Genomic DNA, 20,728 nt, shown 5'->3' on the forward strand with positions numbered 1-20,728 from the left:
ATATACAGGTCACTCTAACAATAAGAAATGCAGTTTCAGTCCAGAAGAATTTTGTTTCTCCTTTCCTCTGAAGAGGAGTTTGCAAGCACAATTCAAAGTGTTAAAGCCCTAAACAGCCTTGGCCCAGTATATCTGGAGGAGCATCTCCACCCCCATTGTTCAGCCCAGACACTGAAGTCTTCCTCCGAGGGTCTTCTGCTGGTTCCTCACTGCGAGAAGTGAGGTTGCAGGGAATAAGCAGAGGGCCTTCTCAGTAGTGGCACCCACCCTGTGGAACACCCTCCCATCAGATGTCAAAGAAATAAACAACTATCTGACTTTTAGAAGACACCTGAAGGCAGAGCTGTTTAGGGAAGTTTTTTATGTTTGGTGTTTTATTATACTTTTATATTGGTTGGAAGCTGCCTAGAGTGGCTGGGGCAACCCAGTCAGATGGGCAGGGTACAAATAACAAAATAATAATAATAATAATAATAATAATAATAATAATAATAATAATAAATTAATTTTGTTTGAAGATTTCAGCTTGTGTGTAACCAAAAGGTTATTGCATGTCTTTCTGGCTGCTCTTGTCAGACTTTTATCAACTACCTCCCTGAGTAACCTCTCTCAAGAAGCCGATTGCCTAATGTGGATATTGAAGGAAATTTGGGGTTTGCCCAGTGACTTTGAAACTCCAAAGGAAATTAACAAAGGGATCAGAGGAAGGCTGCAACAAACGGCGTCATTTTTCTATGTGACAATGAACCTCAAACTAAAACTGCATGTATGATTTCAGCTTAGTTTTAAAGTAAATTTTACAAAATTTATTTGGGGTGCATAATTTGGCTTTTGTGGTAGAGGTATCCACATAGGGCACTTCCTCAGGTACCCTCAGAAATGTGTAAGTACCCCCTTCTTGCATCTCCAAGTCAGCACTTTCCATTCCTTCCCTCAGTTTTTATTTCACTGCCCACAGGTTCAGGAACTGGAAGTTGTCTATCGAAGCTGTGTCTATGATGCTAACATCCACCGGCAGGAACTGGAGAAAGTCAGGGAGAGAATCATCTCCCACATTCGCAAACTTGTGTACCAAGGAGATGAGGTGCTGAGGCGGGTAAGTCGTTATCTGTGCTGAGGGAATATCCCTGGCCCTTTCCTACTCTTCTCCAGGTGCAAAGACAGAAGTGACTCAAGGAGGCCTCACCCCAATTAATTACCTACCAATTAAGGGAGGCAGGAAACTTGAGTGCAGAAAGGTCTAGGGATGTAAGAAGGCAGCAATTTTCCATTTGTCATAACTGTTTCCATTCTGCTGCAGTTCAGTTTCCGTTAAATACTATGCTGCTTGTCTGGCTGTCCACTATTTAACGTAAATGGTTTTACAAATCTATGGTGCAACCACAGTTGGAATACTGTGTACAGTTCTGCTGTGTTGGAAGAATCTCAGAAAAGGGCAATAAAATGATCAAGGGGAGAGGGCAACTCCCCCTGAGAAAAGTTTGTGGCAGTGGGGCCTTTTTGACTTAGAGAAAAGGCAAGTAAGAGGTGACATGACAGAAGTTTATAAAATTATGCATGGCATAGAGAAAGTGGAGAGAGAAAGTTCCAATGAAGCTGAATATTGGAAGACAAAAGAAAGTCCTTGTTCACGCAGCACAGAGTTAAACTATGGAACTCCCTCCCACAGGAGGGAGTGTTGGCCACCAACCCGGATGCCTTTAAAAGAGGATTAGACAAATCCATGGATGACAAGGCTTCTATGGCTAGCAGCCCACTGGCAATGTTCCCCCTCCCCTGTCAGAGGTCATCTGCCTCAGAACGCCTGTTGCTGGGAATCAGACAGTGTTGTGCCCACATCCAGCTTGCCACAGATTTCCCACAGGCTCCTTGTTGGCCCCTGGGATGCTCTAAACAGGACGCTGAATAAGATGGACCATTGGTCTGATGCAGCAAGCTGATCTTACATTATTCTACTTATTATTATTACCCTATCCTTTGGCCTAAGGTACCAGGGAGGGTCACAGCAGTTAAAACACAATATTTAGAAGCAGTTTAAGCAACTTAACACCACAAAAATAAGGTGAGTCCTATGTATCCCTTTTGTTTGTCCCCCATGAAGCTGGAATCTCAGTCCTCACCTGGAACTGTCTGGAGAAGGACACAGCTCTCCAATGAAAGGCCAAGGCAGACAGGGGACGGAACAGAACTTTGGGCCTTTGTTTGGAAGGGAAAAGGAGAATTGGAAAAGGGCAGTTGAAGAAGTGAAAGGGAGAGAAAAAGCAGGAAGGAGGAGGAACAACAACATAAGTAACGGAACGAAAGAGCCAGGCAGGTCAAACACAGAGACACAACGGAAAATACTTTTGAGAGACTTGCACAGCTGCTGCAGTTGGAGAAATGCACAGGCTTGAGAGAAATGATCGGAGAAAGTAATGCTGATTATCTGTATTGCAGCAAAGGGCATTTAGGTGAAGTCCTCAGAACACTCATAGACAGCATCCCATCAACGTATACGTACAGTCATACCTTGGGTTAAAGTTGCTTCAGGTTGCGCTCCGCGGTGACCTGGAAGTAATGGAACACGTTACTTCTGGGTTTCGCTGCTTGCGCATGTGCAGACGCTCAAAATGATGTCACGCGCTTGGGCAGAAGCTGCGAATCGTGACACGCAGAAACACAGACACGGGTTGCGTTCGCTTCAGGATGTGAACGGGGCTCTGGAACGGATCCCATTTGCATCCAGAGATACCACTGTACCATGGTTTGGGTGTGTTTAGATAAATTTGCAAGTATTACCCTGTGACACTGATGATCAACACTGCTTTGCCCCTGTTGTGTATTTGAGGGCGGTGGGGGGAGAGTCTGAGAGACAACAGCTTGCCTATGGACACCTGTGAGCTTTGGAATTTTAATTACAGCTCCCATCATTAACCAACAGGTAAAACCTGTGTTGGATTTTGCAGTTTTCAAAAACAACAGGCACCTCCAACTGTCCGATTTCAGCATCAGTCTGAATTGCATTCTATTACTACACAGTCGGTGGAGGAACAAGAATCATTACCATTGCTTGCTATGGTTTTCAAGAACATTTAGTTTAAAGTGAGCCTAGCAACAGAATAGATTGAAAACACCTCCGGTTGACTGACATGATTTTCACTGTTCCCTTTCTCCAGCAATTCTCGATACATTTTGCAGCTTGTTCTATTTGGGTTTCAGTCTCCTTTAGTCTCCTTTTGCTAGTTGCCGCAGCCAAGCCCCAAGATGAGGAAGACTTTAGAGGGGAGGACTTCGGGGGCTCGCTTGGGGGGGTGGAGAACAGAAGACAGAAAGCAGCATCCAGGGAAAGAACTAGACTGAAGTGGAAAGGGAGACCATGGAAGCTGTGCTATATGGTGTCTGGACCATCTCCGAAGTTGCAAGGGGGAAACCTCCTTGGCTGGGCGTTCAAAAGAGATGTGGACAGAAGTTGGGCTGCCTAGGAGTTGTGGGGATATGGAGATGGTGGATGGATTCAACCTCCTTCCACTTATTCATGATGTGTGTGTGACAACCGTCATCATAGATGGGGCCAGCCTCAAGGATTGGTGTCATGGGGTACTTCCTGAGGGTGCATGTCTTCAGGAGGCCTCACTGCCCTTGGCTGGTCCTGGTCTGCCTGTGGCTGTTGGAGAGCATCTGTAGGCACAAGGAAACAGCAACACCTTCCCAGCAACACCAATAACTCAGAAGAAGCTTGCTGGTGGGGAGGAGGAACAGCTATGGCAGCCTAGCAGCTTCAAAACACCACTGAGTAGCTGAAGTGAGGTGAGAGAAAGGGAGGAATGTAAATGACATGTGCGGACACCTTGTGCAAGCTTCCACCAGATGAAAAACAAAGTAAAAGCAGGTGAACAAGAAAAGCAGGAGACAAACACACAGCAGCTGAGGAACAGAGCCCACATCTTCCTTCCCTCTAATATCATTCATCTTGCTTGTTGTAGGAATCTGATTTTGAGCCCTAACAACTGACAGCAGAGCTCTCAAACAAAAAAAACCAAGAGTGAAACCAGCACAGAATAGCTATAAACTTCATCAGCAGGAGGTGTGTAACGAGAGAAGTGATGCCATAATTGTGGCAGCCAATAGAAAGGTGTCCTTCTCTCAGCTAACTTTACATTACATTTAAATTTCATTTTTATGAAAACTATAATATCTAGATTTAGGGTTCTTTTTAAAATAGTTATTAATCAATTAACTGTTTAGGAGAATTTAGGAGAAATCCCAGTTCTGAACTTCCAAATGACGAAAAGTCATTTATGGTCATATTGTCATATTTTGTTTCCCTAAGGTCACCTTGAGGATGTTCATGTTCCAGAAAGCCCAGGCAGAGCGAATCCCTGCAGGATACCAGAACCTGACTGAGATCTGCAAGCCCTATAAGGTTGGGGCAAAGTACCTGGAGTTCATTCAGAACCTGCAGAAAAACGAGCTTCCGATGGAGGTGTACAAATTTGAGGAGTTTATATCCTCGGGGCAGAGGTAAGGAAGCACATTTCTTACTCCTCCTCCACACCTCAAGCAATGTAATGCCGCAGACTTTGGATGTCACACCTATACATGTGTACAAAACAGAATTCCTTTGGGGCTAAAAAACAACAACTATCCATGGGAGCACAAGATGCAGAAAGATGCCCACAGGTTCAGGATAGGCCAAAGATGCATGAGAAAGACTGCCCAATCTTTACTAGTGGCGCAAGGTCAATACTATGTCATATAGTTAGTACTATGGGGAAAATCTTACTACAATACATCCTATTTTATCTATTGCATTATTTTTATTTTCCAGCCATCTCTGAATTTGCTGGGGGTTGGGGGTTGGAGAGGGGATAAATAAATTTAAATTAAGATAAAATGTCCAAGCAAAGAAATTAAGTTGCTTCAACATAGATTTGCTATTGACCTTTCACAGAGCCTGAGAGCAAAACTACATGTTATGAGGAAAACAGATTCTCCTTTGCAAAGGCCACCCCTGGCCATTTTTAAAATCATTTTGTCCCTAGCCAGAGCCCAGAACCCTGAGGCAAGTCAGGCCAGCAGAGTGAATTGAAACATGTCAAGCAAAAGTTTTGAAACTTTCTGCCCCAGAGGCCTACTTGGCAGGGCTGAAAGCGATGGCTGTCCCTCATCATAAATTGGGGGGTGGGGGGGTGCTGGTGGGCGTGACGTCCTAAAGTGGTGGCAGATGGAGGCAGAGTTCATCATAATCAGCTGACAATTGCTGACAGCATTTTGTGCTGATAGCACTTGTCAGAGCCACCCGTTTGGTCCCAGCTCACAAGAGACCCAACTCCGATCCGGTTTATTTACAGAAAGTCTTTATTGAAGATCATGGTTGCGTTTACATTCCATCTTTGTGACTCTACGTCTGTAACGTTAGACCGCTGAAGTCCCCTCTGAATCTGTCCCGCCGAGGCACCAATTTAAGAGGCTAGTCCTGGACCACCTCTCCCTCTCCTTCCTTTTCCGCAGGGTCTTTCTGCCCCCCTGGGTTCCCCCTCGCCGGGACTCGCCCGAGGCTGAATCCTCTGACGCCTCTGCCCCCCTCCTTCTCGCTTTGGGGCCGGGCTCCTCCCCAGGGCTCTCCTCACTTCCGCGCGCCTCTACATTTGAACTTGGCGCGCGTACGTTGCTTCTGACCTTTCTCTCGACCGCTACACTGCTCCCGGTGCTGCTCTCCACCCCTTCCGGCTGAGCGCCCTGCTCCGATCTCCTTCCCCTGTCTCTTTCTTGCTCTGCTCCCTCTGACACACCGGTAACTCCACCCCCTTCACTCCGTTCCGGCTGAGAAGCCGGCTCCTGTCTCCAACTCCCACTGGGGCTTCTCCCTTCGCTCCCCTGCTCCTCACTGCTTCCCCCTTGTCCCCCCTTTGGTCTGACCAGGGGGGCCCCCTTTTGGGAGTCCTCTGACTCACTGGTCAGACTCATGGACGACCTTTGGGCATCGTCATCCTCCTCCTCATCTCTCTGGGATTCTTCCCCCTCGCTCTCTGTCTCCTCCCCCATCTGCTCTTCTCTCCCTGAAACCCTGACATCCATCCCCCCCTCGAAGCCCCCCCTTCCCCCCTCCCGCTCGCCGGGGGCCGGTTGTGGAAACTGCGGCTCTTCGGGGGTAGGCTCAGGATACAGGTCGTCTACGTCAATGTTCTCTGCTGGCAGTTCTGTGTATGTGTGTTCGAACTCGGGTTCTTCACCCAAAGGCTTCTCAGTCTCTTCTTCCATTGCTACTTCCTCTGGTGCTGCCCGCCAAGGCCCCATCATCCACCTCTTACGCCATTCCTCCTCTGGTTGCTCCTCCCACCAATAAGGGGTTTCCGTGTCCACCCCCGAGCACGATCCCCTGGGCGGGCTTGATTCTGGTGTTCTTTCCTCGGGGGAAGAGAAACCCCTGAACGTGCTATCTGACAATGTGGGTGTGAAAAGCCAGTCATCAAAGTACTCAGCTGGCATGGGTCTATGTGGGAAAAGTGCATGGAACTCTTCTTTCAAAAGGGGTTCGTCTAACGCGTAGCCCGGCACCCAACTATTGGCAGTGGCTGGGGTGCCCTCCCTGGCGAGAAAGTATTCAACCCCCTCCTCCCCCCATCTCGAGTCCAGTATCTCTGTGACCTCGTTAAGGGGTTCGGCCCTAGGCGACCCCCCCCTCTTGGGTGCCCCTTTGCGTGGGTCTGGTACTGTTTCTGACTCTTGAAACCTGTGCGGGGCCTTGTAGGGAGTGAGCACCGACCTATGAAAGACCGGGTGCACTCTGGAGCCTTCTGGAAGGGCCAGGCGAAATGCTACCGGATTGATCCTAGCCTCAACTTGGTATGGTCCTAGCTGCCTGTGTCCTAGCTTCTTCTTGGCTAACGACTTGGCTGGCATCGCTTGGGCCGCTAACCATACCCAGTCCCCCACCTGGATGTCCTCTCCCGCCCTTCTGTGCTTGTCCGCCTGCACCTTATAGGCCTGCTTGGCCAGCTCCAAATGTCTCCGCAGCTCCTCGTGCACCTCTTGCAACTCTGCTGCGAACTGGTCGGCCTCTTGAGGCACCCCCTCTCCTGGCGTTATAAGTCTCGGAAAGGTTCTGGGATGACGGCCATTGTTCGCGAAGAACGGCGTCACCCCGGTCGATGCGTGCTTCGTGTTGTTGTAGGCAAACTCAGCCATCGGCAGGTAGTCCACCCACGCTGCTGGTCGCTGATTGGCGTAACACCTCAGGTACTGCTGCATGATCGCGTTGACCCTCTCTGCTTGGCCGTTGGTCTGTGGGTGTCTCGCCGACGCTAGGTCGATCTTGACGTGCAGGATACCCAGAAGCTTCTGCCAGAAGTTGGAAACAAATTGGCGCCCCCTGTCGGACAGGACGGACTGCGGTAGTCCATGCACTCTGAACACGTGGTCGATGAAGAGTTTGGCGGTCTGTTCTGCCGTCGCCACCTTGGCACAAGGAATGAAGTGCGCCATCTTGGTGAACAAGTCCACAACCACCAGCACCGCCGTCTTGCCCCTGGAGCTGGGCAGGTCAGTAACAAAGTCCAGTGCTACCCTCTCCCACGGTTGCTGCGGCGTTTCCAGCGGTTCCAACAATCCCGCCGGCTTCTGGTGTACTGGTTTGGACCTCTGACAGGTGTCACACCTGGCGACGTAATCCGCCACCTCTCCCCGCATCTGGGGCCACCAAAAGTCCCTGGCCACTAATTCTATTGTCTTCTCCTTGCCGAAGTGGCCCGCACTGGGGGCGTCGTGCAATTGCTGCAGAACCTTTGCGCGAAGTTCGTCGTTAGGCACGTAGAGGGCACCCTTGCGAGTTAAGAGTCCGTCCCGCAACTGGAACTCATCGTCTCTTTGCGACCCGCTGCGGAGCTCCTCCATCTTGGACTGTGCAAATTGATCCGCCTGCAACGCGCGTCGCACCGCGTCCAGGTCGACTGCGATGGCAGCGCACGCCCACGCCTGTGGTGCGAAAATGTGCTTCGCTGCAATTGGTGTCGTCTCCTCCAGGTATTGCGGTTTCCTGGAGAGCGCGTCTGCTATAACATTGGAGTCTCCCGGGATGTATTCTATTTTGAAGTCGAAATCCGCAAAGAATTCTGCCCAGCGCATGTGTCTTTGGGTCTGCAGCCTTGCCGTTCGCCAATACTCTAAGTTCTTGTGATCCGTGCGGACCTGCACTGTGTGCTTGGCTCCTATGAGGAAGTGTCGCCACGCTTTGAAAGCTGCATGAATGGCCAACAGCTCCCTGTCCCATATGGTGTAGTTCCGCTCCGTCTTGCTGAGCTTCCGGGAGTAGAAGGCACCCGGCCTCCAATTGCCTTGCGGATCCTCCTGCAGAAGGACGGCTCCAACCGCTCTGTCTGACGCGTCGGTTTCCACCCGCATGGGCCTGCCGGGATTCACGTGCAGCAGCTGCTCCTCGGAGGCGAAGAGGCTTTTAAGCTTCCGAAAAGACCGCTCTGCCTGTTCCGTCCAAGCGAACTTCTTCTTCTTGGAACTGAGGGTGTCTGTGATTGCTGCCGTCTCATTTGCAAAACCTTTGATGAATTTGCGATAAAAATTGGCAAATCCGATGAATCTCTGGACCTCCTTCCGATTGCGTGGGCTCTTCCAGTCCAACACCGCTTGGACCTTGACTCTGTCCATGGCCAGCCCCTCGTCGGACAGCTTGTAGCCAAGGAAATCCACCTCCGTCACATCAAACTGGCACTTCTCCAACTTGGCGTACAGCCTGTGCTCCTTCAACCTCTGTAGGACTTCCTTTACATCCTTCTCGTGAGCTTCCGGCGATTCCGAGAAAATCAGGATGTCGTCGAGAAAACATACACACTTCTTGTAGAGGAGTCCCGCCAGCACGTGATGCATAAATGCTTGGAAAACGTGGCTGCCATTTTGGAGACCAAACGGCATAACTCTGTATTCATACGTGCCTAGAGGCGTGAACATGGCAGTCTTCCACTCATCGCCCTTCCGGATGCGGATGAGGTTGTACGCTCCACGCAAATCCAACTTGGTGAAGATCTTACCCTTCCTAACGGTCGCTAGGAGGTCGTCAATCTTGGGCATGGGAAAGGCCTTGGGCTTAGTCAGTCTGTTTATGAATCTATAGTCCACAATGAGTCTTTTTTGGGGCGTGTCTTTCTTCTTCACAAAGAAAACAGGACTGCCTCCCACTGCTTTGGATTCCCGGATGAACCCGCGCTTCAGATTATGCTCTATGAACTCTCTGAGCTCTTGCATCTCGTCCTCAGACATGGAATACAGCTTTGCAGTTGGCAGCTGCGCCCCTGGCACCAGGTCGATCGCACAGTCGTAAGGCCTGTGAGGCGGCAACTTGTCAGCTTCTTTCTCGCAGAAAACCTCCAAGAATCCCTCGTACTTGTGAGGCACTGCCTGCACCATGCCCAGGTGCAGTTGCTGCTCAGCTCCTTCCTCCTGATTGGTTTGGATGCAATGCTGAGCACAATACGATGAGCAGAAGGTGATCTGCCGCTGGTACCACGCTACAGCGGGACTATGCCTCTCCAGCCAACTCATGCCTAACACAATGGGCGTGTCTGACAGGTGGGTGACATTGAAGCTAATGAGTTCTCGATGATTCCCAATCTGCATCACCATGGGAGGCGTCTGCTGCACAACTTGCCCTCCCAGCAATTTCCTGCCATCCACTGTGACCACGTTCAGAGGCGTCGTTGCAGGCAGGAGAGCTATGCTATGCTGCTTGACAAATTGTATTCCCACAAAATCCGCATTGCTTCCTGAATCAATCGTGATGGGAACTTCCAGGGATTGTCCATTTGGCAGCTGAAGGGTTGCAGTGAGTTGCACTGCTGGCTTGGGTGGTAAAGGGTCTGTGCGTTGCAAGGGTGCTGGGGACTGTTCTACAGATCCGCCTGGCTGAGCCCCAGTAGCTCCGCTTCCAGCCAGGCACTGTCGTTTCCCTGAGGCTGCTCTCTTTGCACCACTTCCGCTGCCACTGTTGCTAGAGCTGCAGTGTGTTTTTGGAGCCTCTGGGGGCACTCTTTCGCCATATGGTGTGCACTGTCACAGATGTAACATTTCCTGGTCCCTCTAGGCGGCTTCGCCTTCACTGCACCGGAAACAGGGGCTCTGGATGGTGTCTGAGCCCTAGCACCACCGATTTCCATCGGCTCTTCTCCTTGCCTCCCCAAGGGCGAGGGGTGCGTCTGGCTGAAGTCCCTGGGGACAAAAGGGGGGGTTCTCGCTGGTGCACGCGCCTGGGGTCCCTCCCCCTCGTGCCACGGGCGTCCCTCATGTCGGATTCCTATAGCCAAAGCCCGTTGCACTACGTCTTCTAGGGTCTGGGGTCTATCCCCCCTGGCGATCTCATCCTTGACGGGGGGGCTAAGACCTTCCCAGAAAAGATCTCTGACTGGTTTACTATCCTTCTCCCAGCCCAACGCAGTTAGTAATGCAAAGAACTTGGAATGATATTGACGTACCGTGGCTTTGCCTTGCCGCAGTCCGTGCATCTGTCTACGCGCAATATCCACATCCACAGAGGACTGGAAACAAGCATCCATCGCTTTAATAAATTCATCAGAATTGCGGCGGGCAGGGCCATCTTCGCGCCACAAATTGCGCAGCCAAGCTCTGGCCTCCCCATGCAGATGCGAAATTATGAACCCCACTCTCTCCTCCTCATCTTTAAAATCATGACGGAGTAAATGCAGTGCATACACGACGTCTGCCCTGAAGTTAGGGTAGTCTTGCAGGTTGCCATTAAAGTGCGTAACTAGGGCGCCCCCCCGCCGTCCAAGTGCAACGCCCTCCGATCTGGAACCCGGGACCCCTGCCCTGCCTGCCTGCTCCCACCTTGTTCGCAGGTCCTGGCAAGCCTTGTCCAGTTCGTCATTCTTCTTCTGCGATGCAATGACTGCAGCTGTGAGTTCGGTAACTTGATTCCTCAGCGTAAGCAGCTGTTCCTCCGCGCTCATGGCTGCTCCCGTTGGTGAGCTTTGCAAAAAAAAATTTTTTGCGTTCTTTGGAGGGGACTTACTGTCAGAGCCACCCGTTTGGTCCCAGCTCACAAGAGACCCAACTCCGATCCGGTTTATTTACAGAAAGTCTTTATTGAAGATCATGGTTGCGTTTACATTCCATCTTTGTGACTCTACGTCTGTAACGTTAGACCGCTGAAGTCCCCTCTGAATCTGTCCCGCCGAGGCACCAATTTAAGAGGCTAGTCCTGGACCACCTCTTCCTCTCCTTCCTTTTCCGCAGGGTCTTTCTGCCCCCCTGGGTTCCCCCTCGCCGGGACTCGCCCGAGGCTGAATCCTCTGACGCCTCTGCCCCCCTCCTTCTCGCTTTGGGGCCGGGCTCCTCCCCAGGGCTCTCCTCACTTCCGCGCGCCTCTACATTTGAACTTGGCGCGCGTACGTTGCTTCTGACCTTTCTCTCGACCGCTACACTGCTCCCGGTGCTGCTCTCCACCCCTTCCGGCTGAGCGCCCTGCTCCGATCTCCTTCCCCTGTCTCTTTCTTGCTCTGCTCCCTCTGACACACCGGTAACTCCACCCCCTTCACTCCGTTCCGGCTGAGAAGCCGGCTCCTGTCTCCAACTCCCACTGGGGCTTCTCCCTTCGCTCCCCTGCTCCTCACTGCTTCCCCCTTGTCCCCCCTTTGGTCTGACCAGGGGGGCCCCCTTTTGGGAGTCCTCTGACTCACTGGTCAGACTCATGGACGACCTTTGGGCATCGTCATCCTCCTCCTCATCTCTCTGGGATTCTTCCCCCTCGCTCTCTGTCTCCTCCCCCATCTGCTCTTCTCTCCCTGAAACCCTGACAGCACTTTTTAGAAATTGCTAGATACTTGGCCAGAGCAATTTTATCATGCCAAGGAGTTTCATTCTTCAGTTTTCCTCAAGCTAAGTACAGATATTAGCCCTGGAGGCAAGGTGACTCAGTCACAGGAGGTTTAAGTGGAGAAGTTTTGTTTTTTAATGTTTTCCCTACCCCCTCTGTGATTTCTTTTTTTTTAAAGAATATTTATTAAAGTTTTCAATAATAATACAATAAAAAGGAAAAAGGAAAAAATGACAAAAATACAAAAATAAAAATAATTAAAAACACATAAAGTTTCCATTACTTATTTTTCATTAACTTATTTCCCAGACCTCCTCATACCTCCCTTTTTTGTATTCCAATTCACATTGTTAGTTCAGCAAATCCTTATCAATAAATTTTAACCTATTTCTAACCCTTCCCCCCCCCATATTCTCTTAAAACATTACAGCTGGAAAGCACTTAATTTCTATCCGACATCATTCTAGCATTCATTAATTTTGCAATATTTCTGTAAATAGTCTTTGAATTTCTTCCAATCTTCTTCCGCCGTCTCTTCTCCCTGGTCTCGGATTCTGCCAGTCATTTCCGCCAGTTCCATGTAGTCCATCACTTTCATCTGCCATTCTTCCAGAGTGGGTAGATCCTGTGTCTTCCAGTACTTTGCAATAAGTATTCTTGCTGCTGTTGTAGCATGCATAAAGAAAGTTGTATCCTTCTTTGACACCAATTGGCCGACCATGCCCAGGAGAAAGGCCTCTGGTTTCTTCAGGAAGGTATATTTAAATACCTTTTTCATTTCATTATAAATCATTTCCCAGAAAGCCTTAATCCTCGGGCACGTCCACCAAAGGTGATTTAATGTACCTTCATTTTCTTTGCATTTCCAACATTTATTATCGGGCAAATGATAAATTTTTGCAAGCTTGACTGGGGTCATGTACCACCTGTAAATCATTTTCATAATATTCTCTCTTAAGGCATTACATGCCGTAAACTTCATACCTGTGGGCCATAACTGTTCCCAGTCAGCAAACATAATGTTATGTCCAACATCTTGTGCCCATTTGATCATAGCAGATTTCACCGTTTCATCCTGAGTGTTCCATTTCAACAGCAAGTTATACATCTTTGACAAAATCTTAGTTTTAGGTTCTAACAGTTCTGTTTCTAATTTTGATTTTTCCACCTGGAAGCCAATTTTCTTGTCCAAATTATATGCCTCCATTATCTGGTAATAATGAAGCCAATCTCGCACTTTGTTTTTTTATTTCTCAAAACTCTGCAGTTTCAATCTATTTCCTTCTTGTTCCAAAATTTCCCAATATTTCGGCCATTTGGCCTCCATATTGAGCTTTTTCTGAGCTTTTGCTTCCATTGATGACAACCACCTTGGGGTTTTAATTTCCAATAAATCCTTATATCTTATCCAAACATTAAACAATGCTTTCCTGACAATATGGTTTTTGAATGCTTTATGTGCTTTAACCTTGTCGTACCACAAATATGCATGCCATCCAAAAACATTGTTAAAACCTTCTAAGTCCAAAATGTCTGTGTTCTCAAGAAGCAGCCAGTCTTTCAGCCAGCAGAATGCTGCTGATTCATAGTAAAGTTTAAAGTCTGGCAGGGCAAATCCACCCCTTTCCTTTGCATCAGTTAATATCTTGAATTTTATTCTGGGCTTCTTGCACTGCCAGACAAATCTAGAAATATCTTTCTGCCACTTCTTGAAACAGTCCATCTTGTCCACAATTTGTAATGTTTGAAACAAAAACAACATTCTAGGCAATACATTCATGTGATTTCTTCTCCTTTCACACTTCTTATCTCTGATGAACTACTAGTGTTTTTCATCCCTTCTCCCTGCTTCTATTATGTTCACTTATTCCTCCTATAAATGTCATTTTTATTCCCAAGTTATTGTTGCTGTTGTTATGTTTAAAATTAACTTTTTATCTCTTATTCTAATTTCCTTCAGCCCTCCTTCCTCTGGCCTTTTCCTCTCACAGGAAGGAAACCTTCCTTCTCTCCTCTCCCTCAGTATGGGGGGAGTCACTGGGGCTGGCACCCATCCAACCCCAAGGGGACATCAAGGGAAGAGCCACTGAGCTGAAAGGGAGACCTACCTGAAAGTGGACTGAGGCCCATAGTGGTCCACTGTCTGGGAAATGGTGATGCCAAAGACTGCTTGATAAAGTAGGCACAGGTTGTAGGAGAATCCATTTCATTTGTTGAAGGTGATGCATGATCCAGAGCCAGCTTTTGTGATGATTAGTGATTGTGTAGGTACCTTTCTTCATTTAGGGTGGTCATAGCCCAGGGCAGTGGCAGAGGAAGGGGTGTGTGAACCGCCCTGGGTGTTATCAGTGGGGGTGTGTGACAAAATGACAAAAATATTAGTTAAAACTTTTTTTAAAAAAAAAATGGGCTCACGAAACTTTTTAGTTCAGTCAACAAACATAATGAAACGCGACTGGCACTGGGTGCCACACCACGGGGGCTGGCACTTACCGCAGGGCCTGCAGTGTGTTTGAGCCACGCGTCTCTCCTGGGAATGAAGTGGTGGCTTGAGCGCCTGCAGGCTCAGCGCTGCCTGAAACGGCAGCGTGGGACTTGCGTCTGCCCACCGCCTCTTCCTACAGCTGAGGGGGAGACAGTGGAGAGGGTCCATGCAGCGTGCCCCACCCCCAGGACGTGCACGCTGCACCGGGCACCCTAGCAGCTAGCTACACCCTGGCCCAGGACAATAACTTATGAGACAAGAGCTGCTTCTACACCAGGGCACTGAGTATGGAACAAGGGTTCACGGATATCTTAGAAGAGTCCACACAAAGCTGTCCTCCATTTGCAATCTGCCTATGGTTTGCCAGTACATCTTCCATCTTTTTTCTTACTGCACATAGTCTAGCTTGTTGGAGAATGGTGGAAGTGCAGCACCATCTCCACAGGTAGAGGTGCTCTTCTGTCCTTTTAAAACAAGAAATATCTTCTTCCAGCCAGCTGCTTGATGAAGGCTAGTGTGCCTACACATGATGGGAGCAGCAAATGCACCAGCCTGCCACCTGCAGTGGCAAAACCATTGAACCATCACACCAACTCATGAACAAGTTCTTTACTGACCATTAAATGTTTGCATCCTTTGAGAAAACTGAAGTGCTTGACAGATGCATTGCTTTCTCAGGTCACCCCCCACCAATGCCAGAAGAAAGAATGCTTCACACAATACTCGTATCTCATCATCTGCAGCTGACCTCAGCAGCTCCTCAGAAGATGCCTCTGGAAAGCCATCGTCCTCAAGCAGTGAGCAAAGTAAGTTATGTTTACATTAAAGTCAATTTTCTGTTTTATTGTCCTTCAGTTTTGTTCCATAATTCTTGCCATGGCCCAGCTAGAGCAGTGAATGGTTCTCACAGGGCTGGAGTGGAGAGAAGGGCCAAGGAAAGACAATGACGCATTTCAAGGACCACCCCGTCCAGAACCCAGCACCAGCCTGTGTGGTGGGGCCAGCCTGGCATCACAACAGATTTCCTGGAAGGGGCGGGGCTGAGGTTGGGCCTGCTTTCATGCAGAGCCAGTCCAGGGCCTTGCCCTGTCCAGGGATCCGCAGCACCGCAAGTGCTCAGAGGGTGGCACCACTGCTGCGCCCCGACGCACAGACCAGGGCTGCCCAAACCCCATGCTCTCCCTTCAGTGACTGGGGTCAAGGTGGTCACTCTACCTTGGGATTGCTAGTTTGAGGTGGGGAGGAACTTTGTAGTATCAGGGAAAACCCTCTTCTCCATGCATTGGTAGACTTCATTTAAAACTCTGGCGTCTTCTAACAGTAACAGCTTGGATATTAAGGAGGACATAAAAGTTCAGATTTAGCAGAACTTATAGATATGATTTCACACATAAAAAGATAAAAAATGAGAGAGGGGGTGTATTCTTAAAGTGAAGGATATCTGTATTTTTTACCATTTGAAAATCTTATTTTCCTAGCTCGTCAAACTGAGAGATCAGTGTCTTAAACATACTTTGACTGAGAGTCGGTAGGGGCACAAAAATGCTTCTTGAGTCCAGCTTGTGGGCCAGCAGCTGCCTGTCCCAGGTCCTAACTAGTCATTTCGGGAGCCCCCAGACTTCCTTTTCAGTCTCCTGGATCCTCACTTCTTAGCCCTGTTTCTTGGATGCTCCTTTCAGACCTTAATGTCTACCTCAGACACCCTCACCCAACATTTTACAATTCTATTTTTTGTTTTCTTTTGTTTCCTATCTTCATAAAAGATTTGAAAGCTATCCATATCACCTCTCCCCCCACCCAAACTATTGTTATATTATTATATTATTTGGCTGAAAAAGTAACTTCATACTGTCCTGGAAAGCTGTGTCTTTGTGGAATCCCTGTCCAGATTGCCTGAAAGACAGAAGGTGATTAACTCTGGAGAAGCTGCCTAGAGGGTAGATTCGCCACTGAATCACAACAGGGCATCTCCTCTATAAGATTGCTGCAGCTTGCTGCAATGAAATTACCTCAATCTAGTAGAAGTCAGACTGAATTCCCCCAAGTAGTGTAGGCACTGGCCAAAGTGAACAGTTTTCATCATGCCTTCTGACCTGTGAACTGTCCAGCAGCTGTTCTCTGCTTCCTTTAAGTCAGATGAGTCTTCCTGGCTGCTGCTCCCCATTTCTTTGACTATGTAAAGACATCACATTTCCCCAGTCATTTACCCCTGTCTGTTACAGTGGTGCCGGCCCCAATCCTCCTTCATTAGCAAAGGGAATTGGATGTTTACAGGTTCAGTTTGACTGGGTTATGAAACCTTAAAACACAATTGAGCTGCATGCATGAATTGAAACTGTGGGCGATGACAGTGCTCTCGTATTGCCTACATCACAGTGAAAATATGAGTTGCACACATCTTTTGTTTCAATCTGTTATCCAGGTGGCAGCAAATCCTCCCACAGTGACACGGAGAGTCTGGGAGGGAGTACTGAGGGCCAGTCCTTAGAGTCACCTGCCTCCAGCCCAGGTGAGAGGAAAGTATGAAATGTTGCAAAATAATAAACATCCATTAGCACGAGGCCTTCAGGTTTTTCCACATAACTTTGTTTTTCAGCACATATAAATCTGCATGCTTGGTTATTTTTTTGCAATGTGTCTCTTCAATTAAGGGCAAACAAATCACTTTAAAATACCAGGTTTTAATTTGTTTTTCAAAAGTGGGCTTTGAATTTCAAATATGCCTTTTAAAAAACCTGAATGGCAATTTAATTTGTGCTTCCTTTGCAATCCCTAAATTATCTTTTAAAAATTGAATTAATGCATTAATACATTCTGAATTGGAGGGCCCATGAATGGTCTGGGAGGAAGTGATGCCGCAGATTCACTGCAGCTATGTAACTGTGGACCTGAATGGAAAACCACCAGGAGTCTGCAGGAAGAGTGTGCTGTAAATAAAATACCCATAATATTAAAACAAAATTCTGAATTGATACTCTAATTTCATGTCAGCAGTATCCATATCTAAAGGAAAAGATATTAAAGAGAGCACAGATCTACAAATGTTGCCTGCAGAGACTGACATACAAGCCTGCAGCACGCAGGTACTGGGAACCCATTCTTAGTGTGGCCCCATGTCCTGCTTTACAGAGGGCAATTTGAAGGTCTATGCAGCCCAAGTCCAATTAAATACTAGGTTATTTGTGTAAATTTGCTTTAATTGATGTTAGTGGCTTTGCACTTCTTTAGTATGGAGAGGGAAATCCAGGTATAAACTTTAATGTAAATAAATAAATCTGGACCAATAAAAGTTTCTGAACTTTCTTCAAGGGTAGCCATACAGTGCATTGCGGTGGTCCCATTGAGAGTTTGCCAGGGTATGCTTGGTAGTGTCAACATCACTCTTTCTCTCTAAGAAATACGGTCATGCCTCAGGTTACAGACGCTTCAGGTTGCCTTTTTTGGGGATATGGACCAGCCAAGTACCGGAATGGGTTACTTCTGGGTTTTGGCGGCCGCACATGCGCAGAAGCGCCAAATCACAACCCGCACATGCACAGACGCGCCGCTGCAGGTTGTGAGCATGCATCCCGCACGGATCACATTCACAACCCGAGCGCCCACTGTATGTTGAAGCTGATAAGAAAGCTCTCCTGGTTGTATCCAGGAGAAAGCCTGTACCCAGGAACTGTAATGGATGGGCATTTTTGTTGGGCGGGATGTACAAGGGCTTTTGCTTGTCCAACTGGCTTTCCCTCCACTCTCCTCACTCCATGTGCCCCCCCTGCAATTCACTCTGGGAGAGCAGGAGAACCCCAGAACAGAAGAGGGATGTTTGTACAGACGGAATATCTGTAGTAACTCAATGCTGAATTCCACCAATTAACTTTTCCAGTTCTAGAGCCAGTTACCCTGAGCATCTCTATATTTACCTTGAGATAAGTAGCTGGAGCATTAGGGAAAAAACCACTTCAAATTGTTAATACTGCAGTGAAACAAAGATGGTATAAATTTTCAACAAGGCTGTCTATAGGTTAAACTGAACCCAGTTCCTAAAACTGTAGAGCACTCTTTCCTTTTCAAGGAAGGGTAATTTCTTTTTTCACAGAAGAAGCATCCTAAGCAGAATCCTGTGTGACTTTGAATTTAACTGGTTTCTGGCTCTTAAGTGGCTTCCTTTTCCGTTTTTAATCTGTTCTTCATGTCTAGGCCACAAGAAGTTGTTGAAAGCTCCATCCACAGGCACTGTGTCCTCCTCTGAGGACTGTGAAGGCAAAGATTTAATGCAAGCCTATGACCATGGTGAGAAACAAGCCACAGACTGGGGAAATGAACGAGGGAGGGAAGAGTCCTATAACTGCAAATGCTAGACAAATGGCAGATCATGAGGTTAATCAGTTCTGGGCATGTACAGCTTTAGACTGCAGGTGAAGACTGCATGTTGAATGTTCCCACATAAAAGCAAAAACGCCTCCCAGGAGAAAACCTACATTTTGGGGGAAATGAAGGGCTCGTGTCCTTTTTCTGATGTATATTTTTCTACGGAAAGGTAATATGTTTCATACAGGGGAGGGGAAAATTTGATAATGTAATGGTACTGTTCAGGAACGATTTTACCACATGATCTCCTCTGCCATGCCAGAATTAATGGGGCTTTATGGATACTGGGATTTCTGTGTGGACTCAATATCTGAAGAGGATTGGAGGGAGAAATTGCAAGGTAGTAATGTCTCTTGGCTAATCACAATGAAATCAACAGCAAAAAAGCAGAATGGAAAGTCAACCCACAAGAAATTTAACCACATTTGAATCACTTTCTTGACACGAGGCAAGTGGAAATGTGAGTGAACCCGCCGTGTGAGGGCCAGCCCAGGGTGCTGCTGCACTTCCATGTATCTGGTTAAGAGGGAGCGAGGTTCCTGCTTTACCTTCTCCAGCTTTCCCAGCCCCCTGGCACTTGAGAGCCTTTTGAGTCTGAGTTTGAAGGAACCTTCCTTTGTGTATTCTAGTCCTTCCCACCCTCTGCTATCTGTTCTCTGTGTAGAAGGTGCATGTTTAGCTATTAATCTAGAAGCCATGTCTGCAGTCTAACAGAGGACAATAGTCACATGCCTGACCCTCTTTTCAGATCTCACTGATGCTGCCTCTGAAAATGGCTTGTCCCATTACCACTTTAAGAACATCAACCTGTCCAGTGCTGCTCAGACCCACCATCTGCGGAAGCTGAGGGGCCCTTCAAAATGCAGAGAATGTGAGAACGTAGTGGTCAAAGGCGTAGAATGTGAAGAGGTCAGTGAGCATTAAAGGGAACTGTTTTGCTGCAACAAGAGGTTCAGATCTCAGGCAGGCTGGCACTGGAAAGGGAGAGGCACACAAATTGGCCCCAGCTTACAGCATAAAGCCCTGAGGCAGATTCTTAGACTTTTAAGTCTGGAAATAATTAGGATTTTGGTTGCGATCATATGTATACAAGGGGAGAGGAAGTGGGGTGCGGGGTGTGTGGTGCACCCCGGGTGTCACCACTGAGGTGGGTGACAAAATGCCAGGCAGCACTCACTGCGGGGCCTGTAGGGCGCCCGAGCCATGAGAGAGACGCGGTGGCTTGAGTGCCCGCAGGCTCCGCACTGCCCAAAAGGTCCACCTGCTGCCTCTCCCCCCCCCAGCTGCAGGGCGGCTGAGTGGGAGGAGGCAGGCAGACTCTAGAGGCCCCACAGTGCGCCCCGCCCTTGCCTTGCCCCTGGGCATGCCGCCCCAGGCGCCCAAGCAGCTTCCTCTGCCACTGTATGTATACTTAGCACTACTTCTGTGTGAACATAAATAGGATGCTGCTGTAACTCTACTAATCTAGTTCCGTGTTTTGCCCTGAGACAGGCTGTCCTGAACATTCGCCATACTCTCACACACGCCACTTGTGTGAAGTTAACTCCACTTGATGAATGTTTTTCAATGAGATTTGATTGCCAATGTGAATGAGACATGTAAAAGAAGATGGAGTTGGTGCTCTGACTCCCCCTGTGTCTGGATGTGGAACCTGGAAAAGAGAATGAAGCACAAATGGAAATGCTTTTCCTCTGCTGTTGGTGCATTACACCTGTCTCAGAGTACTGAGATGTGAGAAATTAGCAAGGGGTCCCTTTGGGGCTGGGAAAGAGTTCAGCCAGAGTAACACGGGATCTTTGGGCCATTTGCAGTGCTGCCTGACCTGTCACAAGAAATGCCTGGAGAGCCTCCTCATCAGCTGTGGTCACCAGAAACTGCCGGCACGGGCATCACTCTTTGGGATCGACTTCCTTCAAGTGTCACGGGATTTCCCAGAAGAAGTGCCATTCATTGTGGCAAAGTGTACCTCGGAAATAGAAAGGCGTGCCCTGGGAGTGCAGGTAACTTGTCCCTGCATCCAGAAATCCATCAGTGCTCAGACTCCATACCTCTCAGAACCCAGAGTG

The 20,728-nt window shown here is 48.3% G+C and overlaps 1 protein-coding gene across 5 annotated transcripts in view; it reads left to right on the plus strand.

The window, feature by feature from the left end:
• Positions 1-20,728, plus strand: part of GMIP (GEM interacting protein) — an 86,333-nt gene that overhangs the window by 45,282 nt on the left and 20,323 nt on the right. For all 5 annotated transcript variants that reach the window (XM_081898103.1, XM_081898104.1, XM_081898106.1 and 2 more), the window contains 7 exons: positions 959-1,096; positions 4,310-4,500; positions 14,982-15,109; positions 16,726-16,812; positions 18,492-18,584; positions 19,411-19,571; positions 20,474-20,662. In XM_081898103.1, the coding sequence (XP_081754229.1) occupies positions 959-1,096; positions 4,310-4,500; positions 14,982-15,109; positions 16,726-16,812; positions 18,492-18,584; positions 19,411-19,571; positions 20,474-20,662 (987 nt within the window). The remainder of the gene's footprint in view (positions 1-958; positions 1,097-4,309; positions 4,501-14,981; positions 15,110-16,725; positions 16,813-18,491; positions 18,585-19,410; positions 19,572-20,473; positions 20,663-20,728) is intronic.

This window comes from Podarcis melisellensis (genome assembly GCF_964234715.1).
Source record: "Podarcis melisellensis genome assembly, chromosome: 2".
Taxonomy (NCBI): Eukaryota; Metazoa; Chordata; class Lepidosauria; order Squamata; family Lacertidae; genus Podarcis; species Podarcis melisellensis.